The 13,582-nt window shown below is 58.5% G+C and overlaps 1 protein-coding gene across 6 annotated transcripts in view; it reads right to left on the bottom strand.

Annotated features, from left to right (window-relative positions):
• The window catches only part of ZFR2 (zinc finger RNA binding protein 2), a 45,982-nt gene that overhangs the window by 6,982 nt on the left and 25,418 nt on the right, over window positions 1-13,582 (bottom strand). For 4 of the 6 annotated variants that reach the window (XM_082453221.1, XM_082453218.1, XM_082453222.1 and 1 more), the window contains exons 7-15: window positions 12,607-12,817; window positions 11,291-11,451; window positions 10,394-10,513; window positions 8,917-9,056; window positions 8,627-8,762; window positions 7,954-8,144; window positions 4,808-5,033; window positions 1,607-1,745; window positions 30-127 (exon numbers count right to left, since the gene is read on the bottom strand). In XM_082453221.1, the coding sequence (XP_082309347.1) occupies window positions 30-127; window positions 1,607-1,745; window positions 4,808-5,033; window positions 7,954-8,144; window positions 8,627-8,762; window positions 8,917-9,056; window positions 10,394-10,513; window positions 11,291-11,451; window positions 12,607-12,817 (1,422 nt within the window). The remainder of the gene's footprint in view (window positions 1-29; window positions 128-1,606; window positions 1,746-4,807; window positions 5,034-7,953; window positions 8,145-8,626; window positions 8,763-8,916; window positions 9,057-10,393; window positions 10,514-11,290; window positions 11,452-12,606; window positions 12,818-13,582) is intronic. The other 2 variants (XM_082453220.1, XM_082453219.1) reach the window with 2 other exon arrangements.

Raw genomic sequence — 13,582 nt, forward strand, 5'->3', positions numbered from 1 at the left:
GGGAGCCCGCTCTGAGCCCGACCCCTGACCTGGAACCACTTGGCGTGGCGGAGAGCAGCCAGCGACTGGAGGCACTTCTCTGAGCTCAGGACATCTCCCGGGTCAGGCGGAGGCGCCTCTGTTCCTTCTAGAAGAGAAGGGCACATGGGCCAGGCACCCCTCTCCCTGCTCCCGCTGCCCGGGCCACGTGGCCGGGCCCTCAGGTCCCTAGGCCTCTTTGCATTTATCCAGAAGACATGGTTCCGCTCACTGGCCCATTCTCTGGGACGCTGCAAGGACCACAGACATCCTGTCCACGAAGATCCCATCTCCTCCGGGTTCTGCGCTCTCACGAGGAAAGAGCTCCACGCTTGTCACTCGGTGCCATCAGCGCTGACTCCCTTGGTTAGCAAATCACGGTTCAGATGGAAAACTATGAAGCTGGATTTCCAGAAACTTCCGCATGCATAATTAAGAGGGAGACAGCAGGTCAGGTTTGAGCACATGCCATCACAGGTGACCAGGGCTCTGTGTCTGGGGGAAATTCCAGCCTGTTTTTGATTCCTTCTTCTTCTTGCTTCAGGAAAATTCTTCTCCCCTTATTCTGCGAGGTTCTGGTGTTTTAGGTCACAGGAGGGAGCAGAGGTTTCTCTTTCGCCCATAAACCCCCCAACCCCCAGGCCTGGGTCTGCTCCTCTGGGGCTGAGAGCAAGCAACAGAGGAAGCTGAAAGCTCCCCTCCCCGCAGCAGCCAGCAGGGCGGGGATATCGCAGCTCTTGGGGGCCTGGGGCTCCCTCGGAGGAGTTTCCGGTTCTCTAGCCCCCTCCAGTCCACCTCTTTCCGAGGCCTCGGACCTTGAACCCTTTCCGACATTCCCAATCCCCACCTCGGAGCAAGCCCGAGCAGGGCCTCCACCTGGAACTGAAGGGCATCACTTTTTCTTCCCACTGTATTTATTTTCAGATGACACTCTTTATGACAACTGGTAACGGCTTTCCACTTACGGTTCAAAGGCTCTCCTCTTTAAAAATTTCAGAGTCAAAAAGGAATTGATTCAGAGGAAAGCATCAGTGGTTCGTGGCCCTCAGATCTGACAATAATGAAGGGGGTCCAAGAAAGACTGGAGTTTGGGAAACAGTCTCCAGGGCTGTTCCAGGAGGTTCCGTGGCTGGATGAGACTCGGGTGCATCCCCATCGGCTTGGCCTGCACCCTCCCTGTTGGCTGCCCTCTGGCCTCGCCCCGCACCCCCTCCCACTGGCTCAGGCAATGCGCATCTGTCTCAGGTCCCGGGGCCCCTGCCTTGCTGGGGGACGCAGCACAGCTGGTCTCCTCTGGGCGGGGAGCAGGTGCCCGCATGGCCAGGAGGGATGGGAGGAAGTGCTCCCCACGCACGTGCCCCACAGCTGGGTACTGAGCCACTTGACACTCCGCCCCAGCTCTCTACCTCCCTTCCTCTGCAGCCCCAAGGCCCAGCTCTTATCTCACCGGGACATCCGGGCTGACGGAAGTGCCGGAAACTGGCCGTGGCAACCCCCCCCCCCACCTCCCGCCCAGAGCAGAGGCGGATGCTGCCCTAGGCCACCGGGTGTGTGGAGAGGAGGGCTAGACGGAAGGGCCCTGCCACACCTCGGTCTGCAGAGGGGTCCTCCCGCATCAGGGGCGAGGTGATGGACACAGTGACCTGTATCCTGGGCTCCTCGCAGGAGGAGATGATGATGTTGGCTTCAGGGTCGGAGGAGACCTCGTACTTGTCCTCTGTCACCATCTACGAGGTGCAAATACAACACAAGGCCTCATTACTCCAGCTGACAGGCAGGATGTGGTCGTGTACCAGGCCCCATGCCGGGTGTTCTGGAACCTCCTAGGGACACAGACACAGCCCCAGCCTCCGGAAGTGCACACGTAGAAATGCATATAGACAGCAGACCCAGCATCAAGGTGCCTTCATATGTAAAAACACCCAAAGCTCAATAACAGCAAGATCAGCAACCCAACAGCAAAACCGGCAAGTGGGGACTTCCCTGGTGGTCCAGTGGTAAAGAATCTGCCTTCCAGTGCAGGGGACTCAGGTTCAATCCCTGGTCGGGGAACTAAGATCTCACATGCCGCGTGCCACAACTACTGAGCTTGTGCGCCTCAACTGGAGAGCGCACGTGCCCTGGAGCCTGCCTGCCACAACTAGTGAAGAGAAAACCCGCATGCCACAACTAGAGAGAAGCCCGCGTGCTGCAACAAAGATCCCACATGCCTCAATGAAGATACCGTGTGCTGCAACTAAGATGCAATGCAGCCAAAAAAAATAAATAATACAAATAAATAAATAAATAAATAATAAATCTTAAAAAAAAAAACTGGCAAGTGATAGATAGTTTGCAGAAAGAGAAACCAAAGTGACCCTTTCTACACAATGACAAAAAAAGACTCCCATGGCAAGAGAGAATCACATTAAAACTAGAATGGGGTGCCATCGTCAGCTGTAGGAAGGACAAAACTCAAAGAGTCTGAGGAGGCGCTGGGCTGGCAAATCCATGCGTCTCTAAACTGCTGCTGGAGGCTGACCTAGTCACACTCAGCAGAAGCCTCCAGGCTCATGCCTCTGACCCAGCGACTCTGTCCCGGGACGCGCTCCCACGTGTGTGGAGCAGTGTGTGTACAAGGTTCTTCATCTGCTGCAGCCTCACTGGTAACACAGAACACGGGACACAACCTAAACGTCCAACTACATGGAAGGACCCAGCTAGTTATGGACAAGTGGCAACAGGATACTCTTGGGCCACAAAAAAGAATGAAGCTCCCTAAATACGAATATGGAATGTGACCCAAGAGATGCTATTCAGTGAAAAATGCAAAATCCTTCAGTTGGTCCAGCAGGCTACTGTTTGGGTAATGAGGGCAGAACGACGGTTTCTCAGGACACTGGACAGGGGCTGCCTCCAGGCAAGATCTGAGGCCCCTCGGCTCCGTGACCCACCCCATGCCTGTCCAGGGTTCAGCCCTGCCCCAGCACACACGTCCTTAGGACCCCGCCTGCCCCGGCTGCATCACTGGGGAATACCCTGAGGGTCAGCCCCCCTGCAAGCAGAGCCTCCAGACAAGCCCCGCCCTCTCAGCGGATCTCCCTCCCCTCCATTTACACCCTCTCCGGCTCTCTCAGGGGCACAGGGAGAAGGGACCCCTTGCACACAGTCATCAGAACTCCAACTGCCGTCCCCGATTACCAGCCTCCCGGGGAGACTGCAAAACGAAGGCGGGCTTGGTGCAGTGACCCGGTGCCTGCATAGAAAAGCTTTACTGTGTCCCTCATCTTGCTTTGGGTTCCCCCGAGACACTCGGCCAGGTAACGGCTAGGAGGGTCTGTCTACATGGCTGGGAGTGGGGGGCACTGCCAGCTCTCCCGTGGCCTTCGCCATCTTCCCCATGGCCTCACCCATCTTCATGGGGCTTAGGGATTTGTCTTAGCCACTGGGCTGCAAGGTTCCAGAGGACAGGGCTTGCATCTGAGCCATCTTTGCAACCCCTATGGTATTGAGCAGAAAACTGTCATGTCATGGGTGTTCAGGAAACGAGTGATTAAATTGGTGAAGTCGGAGCATGTCACTCCCCTGCTTAAAACCCTCCAGTCTCCCCATTTCCCTGAGGAGGCAATCTTACCTCCCCACATGGCCTTCAGGTCCAGCTCGATCTAGGCCCCTGTCCATTCGGGTACACATCTCCCTGGGCCTCCTGCCTCTTGGCCTCTGCAGGTGCAGGTCCTTCTATGTGGAATACTGCCCACCCCCACATCTTTCAAGGCCTCTCCTCATCTCTCAGCTCTCACCTCACCTGTTCCATCTTCTGTCAGGACACACACCTCCCACGGTCCTGTCTGAAGTGGCCCCCGCTCTCCCCAGGTGCTCACTACTTGACATCAGGTTTTAATTTCTCTACAGAAGATAAACTGGAAGTTAGCTTGCTCTGTGTTTGTTTATTGTGTCTCCTGACCAGACTGGGAGCCCCAGAGGCGAGCCTGGGTCTACCCGGCCCCCAGTGCTCACGACACGAGTCGGAGGAATGATGCTGAATTGTCTCGGGAAGGGCAGCAGACACATCAGGAAGAAGAAACCGCCCTGGGAATTGAGTATTTTAATGGAAGATGATCAATTTAAATCATGACATGATTTCACTCTTCTCCCGGTTACCATCTTGCTTGAGAAAAGCTCTATGACAGGGATTTCCCTGGTGGCGCAGTGGTTAAGAATCTGCCTGCCACTGCAGGGGACATGGGTTCGAGCCCTGGTCGGGGAAGATCCCACATGCCGCAGAGCAACTAAGCCCGTGCGCCACAACTACTGAGCCTGCGCTCTAGAGCCCGTGAGCCACAACTACTGAAGCCCACGCGCCTAGAGCCCGTGCTCCGCAACAAGAGAAGCCACCGCAATGAGAAGCCCATGCACCGCAACGAAGAGTAGCCCCCGCTCGCCGCAACTAGAGAAAGCCCATGCGCAGCAACGAAGACCCAACTCAGCCAAAAATAAATAAATAAATAAATAGATTAATTAAAAAAAAAAAAAGCTCTATGACAACAACAGGAACTGCTCCGGAGGAGAAAGTCCAGCCGACCCCCAGCCCTGCGCCTCTCTAGTCTCATGAGCCTGAGTGTTTGCCCTGTGGATTTCGTCCCATCTGTGCTCCGTGCCAACTGGCTGGGCTCTGCTGTGGATGTGACGGAAGTAACCGTCCTCAGTGGCCGGACGTTTAGACTGTTTCCAAGCTCTACCCTGAACCCCCTTTGTAAAGGAACCCTCAAGTTCCACCACTCTCTCCTTGCGCCTGTTTCTAAAAACAAACCGGTTTGTGTCCAAGCCAAGTAGAAGCCACGCAATGCGCGGCCGGGCGCCTCACCGGGAGCTGGAGGGGCAGCTGCTCCGTGACTCTGCGCAGCAGGGCGCGGGTGGGCTTCTGGGAGCAGAGCAGGATCAGCTGCACGGCCCTGTCTCCCCGCAGGAGGAGGCCCTTCGCCAGGAGGCCGACCCGCATCACGCCTTTCAGGATCCGAGCAGAGGGGCCTGGGCGGCTGCCGAGACAAACCCGCAAACGTGTGGGCAGAGGGTGGGGAGGAAGGGTCCCCACTCCTGCATGCGGGGCCGCTTCCTCATCTGTAAAACGGGAGCACAGCCCTTGCCAGGGGGCACCTGATCAAAGAGCCACGAGGAGACAGATCTGGGAGAAGCGCTTGGAACCGCCGCTAGGAAGCTGTGCTGCTCAGCAGGGCTGGCGGCCGTCACCGTTTCCCAATAAACTGCATTCTGGAAGAGGCCACCCGCGGCCACCCCCAGCGGCGCCCTGGTCCTCAGCCAGCAGGGCCCCCTCGTCGGTCCTTGGCTTCGTGCTGCTGAGCCGCCTCTGCGGCCACTTCGCCCCCAGCTGGACTCCCCCGAGGCTGCCGGCCAGGTGCTCCCTGCCTCCCCCCGAGTCGTGTCCCCACCTGCACCGCACCGGCCTGGTCACTTTCCGCAGGTGACTGCCACCACCGCGTCCGCCCGGCAGCCACCCTCCCAGTGCCGCCCCTCTGCAGGCTGGGGACACCCGAGCTTCTTCCCGGGGCCTGAGGCCCCCAGCCTGACCCCTGGGTCGCCTCGCCACCGCCCTCTCCTTCCACTCCCTCCCCACGAGGCTCATCCCACCCGGACCGCTGCGTGGGGTGCCCTCACGTGGCGGCCCTCCCCACGGCTGTCACAACACAAATGTCCGCCCCTTGGCTCTCGAAGCTGCCGCCTGCTCCTGCCACTCCCTGATCCCCACTTTGTTGTTTTCTTTGTGACACTTCTCAGGATACGAGATAACCTAATTCTGTAATGCATTTGTGTTATTTCTCTGTGGTCTGTCTCGGGACCACAAGTGCTGGAGCCCGGGATGGTCCGAGGGGATCTGGCCGCACCTGGGATGTCTACAGGACCAGGACCAGATCCTTCAGGGGAAGACAAAGCAGAGAGGCGGGGAACCTGCAGATAAAGAGACTGACAGGTTGTCAATCAATTTGGACCCTGATTCAACAACAACTGCAAAACAAAAAAAACCCCTAAACAAAAAGACCACGTTATGCTATGCAAAAAGACAACTGGAAATTTCAGCACTGACTGGATATTTGATGGGGTTGAAGAATTATTGTTCATTTTTTTCAAGTATGATAATGGTGTGCCGGTTTTGTTAAATGAAAGAGTCTTGTTTAGAGACACGTACTCCACCCTCGGGCTGATGCCTGATGTCGTGTCTGATAGGGTTTCCTTTAACCGCAGTGGTCTGTCGAGGAGGGGGGTGGGTAGAAAGCAAGTGAGTCATCCCTGGTTTAGGGATGGTCACTTGGGCCTTGTCACCTTTTGTGTGTGTTAGAGAATTTCCATAATAAAATAGACAAAAAACCAAAACCCAAACACTAACACACTCTTTGTGATAGTTAAGTAAATAATGGAACATCCACAACTTCCCTGGAGGTCCAGTGGTTAAGACTTTGCGCTTCCACTGCAGGGGGCGCCGGTTCAATCTCTGGTCGGGGAACTAATATCCCACATGCCACAGGGCTACTGAGCCCACGCACCACAACTAGAGAGTCCTCGCGCCACAACTAATGAGCCTGCACACCATGACTAGAGAGAAGCCCGCGCACGGCAACGAACAGCCCACACGCCGCAACGAAAGATCCCGCATGCCGCAACTAAGACCCCGTATACCTCAACTAAGACCCGACGCAGCCATAAATAAATAAATAAATAAATAAATAAATAAATAAATAAAATATTTTCAAACAAACAACAACAAAAAAAACAAAACACGAGCACGGGGAGAAAACGGGAGTAAAACTGCAAAGCACTAAGTGACGGGCCTTTTCCTTCAGAAGACATCGGGGTGGAGGTTAAGGGAGGGCCCCCCTTTCTGCCCAAGGGGTCGCGCCTGCTTCCCCTTCCAGGCGGTGAGGAAGGCCCACTGTCCCGGGGAGGCAGCTGCGTTCACACTGAGGGGCGAGTGCATTTCGTTATGACACCTGGTGACCCACGAGTGGCTCTCATGTTCTTGTCGGGGAGCAAACACTGTGGCAGGAAGAAGCTACTGATTGGAATCAGCCAGACACAGAAGGACAGATGCTGCATGATTTCACTGGCGTGAAACTTCCAGAACAGGCCAAGCCGTGGAGACAGGGAGTGGAAAGGTGGGTGCCAGGGGCGGGGGTAGCGAGCAGCCTGGGGAATTTCACGGGACGGATTTCTGTTTTGGATCATGAAAAAGTTCTGGAAATGGACAGCGGTGATGGTTGCACAACGTTGTGAATGTACTTAGTGCTGCCATATTGTACACGTAAAAATGGTCACGATGGCAAATTTCGTGTTATGAGTATTTTACCACCACCAAAAAAAAGAAAACCTTAAAAAAGTAAATGATGGCGTTCCCTGGTGGTCCAGTGGTTAGGACTCCGTGCTGTCACTGCTGAGGGCCTGGGCTCAATCCCTGGTCGGGGGACTAAGATCCCACAAGCTGTGTGGTGCCCCCCCAAAAAAAAAAGTAAATGGAAAAGAAGCCCCACAGAGAGAAGGGACTTGGAAAAGCTAACTCCCTCTCATGATTCACTACAAGGCATCGGGACTTTCCATCTTGCGACACTCCCGGCAGCGGGAAAGATGATTCATGCGGACGCTCAGCGGCACCTCCTGCTCCAGGAGAATCACACTTACCTCCGCGTTACAGGTGAGGAAACAGAGGGGCTAATCCTCTGTGAACTACATTTCTACACGCACCTTCGACAGGAAAAGTAACTTCTGGTGTTAAAACAACGGTTCTCACCGGTTGGGACTACCACTCCCTTTGAGCCTCGGGGCTCCGGCTCTGAGCCTCTCTTGGGGAGTTTTCTGGAAAGCCCTGGGCGTCCAAGGGCTCGAAGCCACCCGGCAATGGAGCCGCCTCTGTCACCCCGGGCCCCCGGACAGGAGGGCGATGCCCATTACCTGCACTCCCCGCCCTCTGGCTCCGGGCGCGCGGAATCCTCCTCGGCCATTGTGTCGGACACCAGCTTGAGGGCGCGCTCCGAGTGGGAGACGGCCTTCTGGACGGCCAGGAGCTCCTCCTCTGTGGGGTAGATGGCGGCGTGCTTGCACATGACATGCCGGTCATCGCTGGACTCCGGCCGCCTCATGGGCTTCGGGGAAAGGCACACGTGTCACGTCACGGGCAGGCTGAGAGGCCACGGTGACCCGGGGGACGCGGGGGGCCCGGAGTCAGGCTGGCTTTGACAGGCAAGCGGTGGCTGGAGAGCCAGGCAGAGGAATGACAGGGTCCACAGGGGAGGTGGACCAGTGAGGACCCCAGGGCCCCGATGGCTGTGGGGAGCTTGGGCTGACTGGGGGTCCAGTGGGCTCCCTGGGCAACGTTCTCGAACTTCCGAGCCAGAGGCCCCGAGGCAGCTGGTGACCCCCTCTGTCCGCAGGGTGCAATCCACAGTTCCCATCCGACCCAGCCCGGCCCCCTCGGACGGACAGACACCCACAGGCTCCCGAGGGATATGACCACTGGGGCCTCAGGAAGCTTTAAGGGATCACTGTGGCTGGAGGTGAGGCCCTCAGCCCCCTCCAGTTCCCAGCCCCTGGGGCATTCGGACATCAGGACGAGACCACCACCCACCAGAGGCTTGGCCGTGGACAGCCCCGGCCTGCTCCCGAGGGGAGGTGGATGCTGGTCGGCCGGCGAGCGTCCCGAGCGCGCCTCCGGCGCCTGTGGCTCCTCTTCCAGCCGCCTCTTGCACAAGCCGTAGCGCCTGCTGGGGTGGCAGGCACGAGGAGCCGTAAGCAGCGGCGGGACCCTGGGCCGGTCACGCGGGAGACCGTGGGGAGCCCCAGAAGCGGCTCCTCGTGCCGCCTGGTCCAGCCCGGGCTGAGCGCGGCTGGCGGGCGGAGGGCCCTGAGGCCCCGCACCTCATCTCGTCGTGCCGGCGCCGCAGCTCCCCCAGACGCTGCTTGCTCAGCTGCCGCTGCTTCCTCAGCCTCTCCTCCAGGAGCTTCCGAACCCTCGTGCTGGGCTTGTCCGCAATCGGAAGATCGGGGTTCACTTTTTTCTGGGAAGATCGGGGACCTTCGGTCAGACGAGAATGCTGGGGGTGCCACCTCCTGACAGGTTTATTTTTTAATTTTGTTTATTGTTTGGCCACGCCCCACGGCATGCAGGATCTTAGTTCCCCGACCAGGGATCGAACCCGCGCCCCCTGCAGTGGAAGCACGGAGTCTTACCCGCTGGACCGCCAGGGAAGTCCCTCCTGCCAGGTTTAGACAACAGTGAGTTTCAATCCCCAAAGGGTCAACACTCCTCATCCCCAAAGGCCATGGCAGGAAAGGGAACCACAGCGGGGAACAAAACTATGACTGACTTGCAGAGCGGCAGACGTGACGTCCGCCACTGCGCAAGCCAACCATCCGCACATCTGCCAGAGGAGCCAGAGGGAGAAGGCGCCGCAACACGGAGGAGCAACCGCGGTCAGTGGTCACGCATGTTGACGGAGGACTGAACGGAAATGCTCGTCCCGATCAGAGTAACCCAGGGAAACCCCGTTTGTGTGGGATCCAGCTCTATATATTCTAAATAGCATTGCTAATTCGCTCACTGGGCTTTGTCCTTAGTACTTAATTTCATCACTCAAAGAGTGTAGTGTTGTCTAAGGACTGGTCACTGGTGGAAACAACACAAGTGTGCTTCAGCGGGTGAAACACACACAACGTGTCCCTCCACACACAGGAGCATCACTCAGCTGTGAAAAGGGGTGAAGCCCTGACACTCCTACAACGTGGACGGACCCTGAGAACGCGATGCTCAGTGAGAGAAGCCAGACACAGAAGGACACACAGAGTGTGATTCCATTGATGGGAAACGTCCAGAACAGGCCAGTCCACAGAGACGGAGAGTGGGTTCCTGGTTGTCAGGGCCTGGGGTAGGGGTAGGGGGTGGCTGCCAATGGGAACGGGGCTCCTGATGGACTGCTCTGGAACTAGATGGAGCTGCTGGTTGCACACTCTATGAATGTAGTAAAAGCCACTTTACATGGGTGAGCGTCGTGGTGTGTGAATGATATCTCAACAAGGCTGCTGAAAAGAGAGGAAATATCCAGAAGCCATTGTCTGTCACGAGGAGAGTCACAGTGCGTGCTGTGCACAAGTGTACACGGGGCCCGACAGTCAAGTGTGTCTAAACACACGTGTGCATGCATGCCCCCGGCAAACCCGTGACAAGGAGGCCTCGTGAAAGCAGCCGAGGGTCCCTCTGGCTGAGCCCGGGGTGCTGAAGGGCCCAGGGGCTCCGACTCATGGGGGCAAAAGGTGTGTTTTGAGACGTGAGCCAAGGTGTCAAGAGCACAGACGCTCACCCCCAGCCAGGCCCACCAGACGCCCCCTGCAGGCACACCTTATACTGCAGCCGGTGCCGCCGCCCCCTCACGTGCATGTCCCGGGCGTTGGGGTCATTGAAGCTGCACTCGCACAGCTTGCAGTGGAACCGGATCACTCTGCCCTCCTCGTTGCACACCTGAGACACAAGGCACGGCTGAGCGCCGCCCATGGCCCCCACGCGGCGGGTCTGGGCTCCAGCAGGGCGCCTCCATCCCCCAGGGCCGTCCAGGCCGGGCGCTGGCTTCCTGTCTGCCCAGCGGTTTATGCTTTCAGAGGAGTGGCTCTTCACCAGCGCGCCCTCCCAGGCCCGGCTCCCCTCTGCCACCACCGTCCCGTCCTCCCTTCCCCTGTCCCCCCATCCCGGGGCTGCTACCAGCCTGGCAGGAAGCCTGCCTGGTGTGCCTATTTTGCAGGGGACCAAACAGAAGGTGCTGAGTTGGGTGAAGAAAAGCACGAACTCGAGCACGGAAGAAATGCCCACATGCACAGCCCGGGAGGCTGGGACTGTGGGCCCGGGGTGAGGGGCTCAGAACCTGAGCTCCACAAAGCCCCGGGCGTGCAGGTGGTGCTGTGTGGGGCGCACGCTGGCTGCTGTGCCCGAGGATCACGTGCCCGTGGGTTTCCAGGACACAGATCCCTCCTGCCACCTTCCTTGCCGCAGGAAGAGGGGCTGCCCGGCGGCAGGAAACACCTCCGCCTGTCTCGGGCCTTCCTTCTAAGATCTGAAGCCCAGCATCCGGGCCTTCCAGTGAGATCCAAAGGATGCTGGCTCACTGAGGTCTGCCTGGGGTGGGTGTGCAAGTCTCAGGGGGAGAACTGGGACGAGGCCTCGAGGCCTGGCCCCACAAGGTCCTTCTCCACAGGAGCCCGGGGCGGAGCAGGGTGAGCCGATGTCCGGACGCCCAGCACTTACCTCCTCCACGTAGCCTGGGCCCACCGGCTGTGCGTCACAGCACCTTCCAGAAGCTTCCGCAGAGCCTCCTTGGGCGGGCGGTTCTCCGGGCCGCTCTGATCTGGGGTGTGCCGGTTTCCCCTGGGGGGGCCTGCTGTCTGCTGCTGGCAGCGCAGGAGGCCCTGGAAGGAAGAATCGCGTGACTTATAATCTGCTCCAGCCGGCAACCAGGGTCGGCTTCTGGTCTGCCAGCATGAAGTGTACAACTCGATGCCACCGGGTCTCCCGCTGCCCCCCTCCCCCTTCCGTGACGTCAGCCAGTGGGATCCACAGTCCCGCGAGACCCCTTCCCACCAGCCTGGGTCCCACGACTGGGAGAGCGAGACCCTCATGGCGTTTGGTGCCAAGGTGGACGGGTCCACAGGGAGGCCCAGGTCGTAGGCCCCTCTCTGAGGACAACCGCCACTGCTGCACAAAGTCTGCAGCCCTTAGTTAACCGACAGTGGAACATCAGGCAGACCAGGGTTTACCGAGCCTCAGAAGGGAGACATTTCTTTGTCACCAAAACCGCTTTACAATTTGATCTTCAACATCACGTGACGGTTCAAATCTCAGGCCTGCTGAGGCTCAAAATAAAATAGGCCCCGCCTCCCACACGAAGCGTGGTGGTGGAGAGCAGAGACTGGGTTGGAATCCCACCTCCACCGCTCACCGGGTGGTCCAGAGCCAGGTGCTTTTCCTCCCCTCCCCTCGGTTCTTCCATCTGTAAAGTGGGACTAATGACAAACCTAGAGCCGTGGAGGGTGAATCAGGCACCTGGAGTGAGTGCCTGACATGTAAGCCTATTTACCCTTGAAATGCATGTCCCTCGGCAGCCGTGACTGCCCAGGGGTCATAGCAGGTGCGGGTGACACACGCTCGAGGGAAGGCAGGGCTGGAGGTGGGGCTGCGAGGAACCTGCCTGGATTTCCCGGGGCCCACCTCACTTATCAGAGCGCCCGGTGTGAAGGGGGCTGCTTCCAGCACGGGGAAGGCGGCAGCCCAGGGGATTCTCCAGGCCTAGGGCCGGCTTCCCGAGTGTGGACAGCATGTGGCTCAGTCCCAAGCTCCACGGGAAGAAATGGAAGCTGCACTGGTTCTGCCCACGCTTCCCCAGGGTGGGCCAAAGGCGGCAGAAGGCACCCCGCCGGCAGGGATCTGGCAGAGAACCACCCCTTTCATAGGTCCTGCCTCCCCAGAAGTGATGGCTGCACGTACACCGTTGACCGGACCATCCCGTCTCTGAGGCTCGAGCTCGTTGAGGCAGGGCAGGGGCTGTGAAATGCAGAGACACGTACCCACGTGCGAGGCCTTCGAGGCGGCCAGTCTCCTGGCTGGCGCTGGCCTGCTTGGGGCACACATGCTGGGGCTGGCAGGGGCTGCGGGGGGGCTCTCTGCGGTGAGGGGGGTGGAGGCCGGCTGGCTGGTGCTGGTGGCCTGGGCCGAGTTCGCTGGTGCCGGGTCCGTGCTGGGAATGGGCTTCCCCAATTTGATGTGCAGCTTGAAGACCTGGAACAGACCCAGCCCCCTGTCAGGGCCGCTCAGGCCTGGCCAACCTTCCTCAGGGGTGGGAAGAGCACTTCACCGGGCATGGGGGAGCTGGCAGCCTGTGGAAGTGAGGGCGGTGGTCCATCCCGTCCCCGGGGACCCTGCCCCTTCCCCTGCTCCCACTTAAATGCCTTGGGAAGGGCCTTCCTAAGCTGTCTCCTGCTTCTAGGCCCCCACTACTCCTGCACATGGGGGACCTATAATACTTTGACACCCCTGCTGGCTTACACAGACCCCCTTCCTCCAAACTCCACCGCCTGCGCTAAGAAGCACGGCTGTTTTCTGCATGCCAAGCACCAGCCCGGTGCCAGCCCCAGGTAGAGACACAGTGTGTGTAGACCGCCTGCTAAGATGTACACGTGTACACGTCCACGACACAGATCCATGTTCGGTATACGTGGGTGTACACGTCCATAGACACACCTCCACATTCTGCAGGAACTCATATACACGTCCAGGGACACAGATCCACCTAGGATACAGTTACCCCCGTGTCCTCGGCATGCCCCCCCCGACAAAGGCACTTAATTGCAAAAGTTCCAGTTGGAAAGGACTGTTCCACCACCCCCCAGAGTCTGCACTGACGACCGTCTCAGACACATTCTCGGCTCTAAGTCTCTGACACTCACGACTCAAACCTGCCCCCCACCCCGGGGCTGGCTGCAGGTCCTCCTGACCCCAGAATGAGTCCCAGCCTGCGAGCTGTGACACCCGCAGCCCACCCCG

Source organism: Balaenoptera physalus (genome assembly GCF_965194825.1).
Source record: "Balaenoptera physalus genome assembly, chromosome: 3".
In the NCBI taxonomy this organism is placed as follows: Eukaryota; Metazoa; Chordata; class Mammalia; order Artiodactyla; family Balaenopteridae; genus Balaenoptera; species Balaenoptera physalus.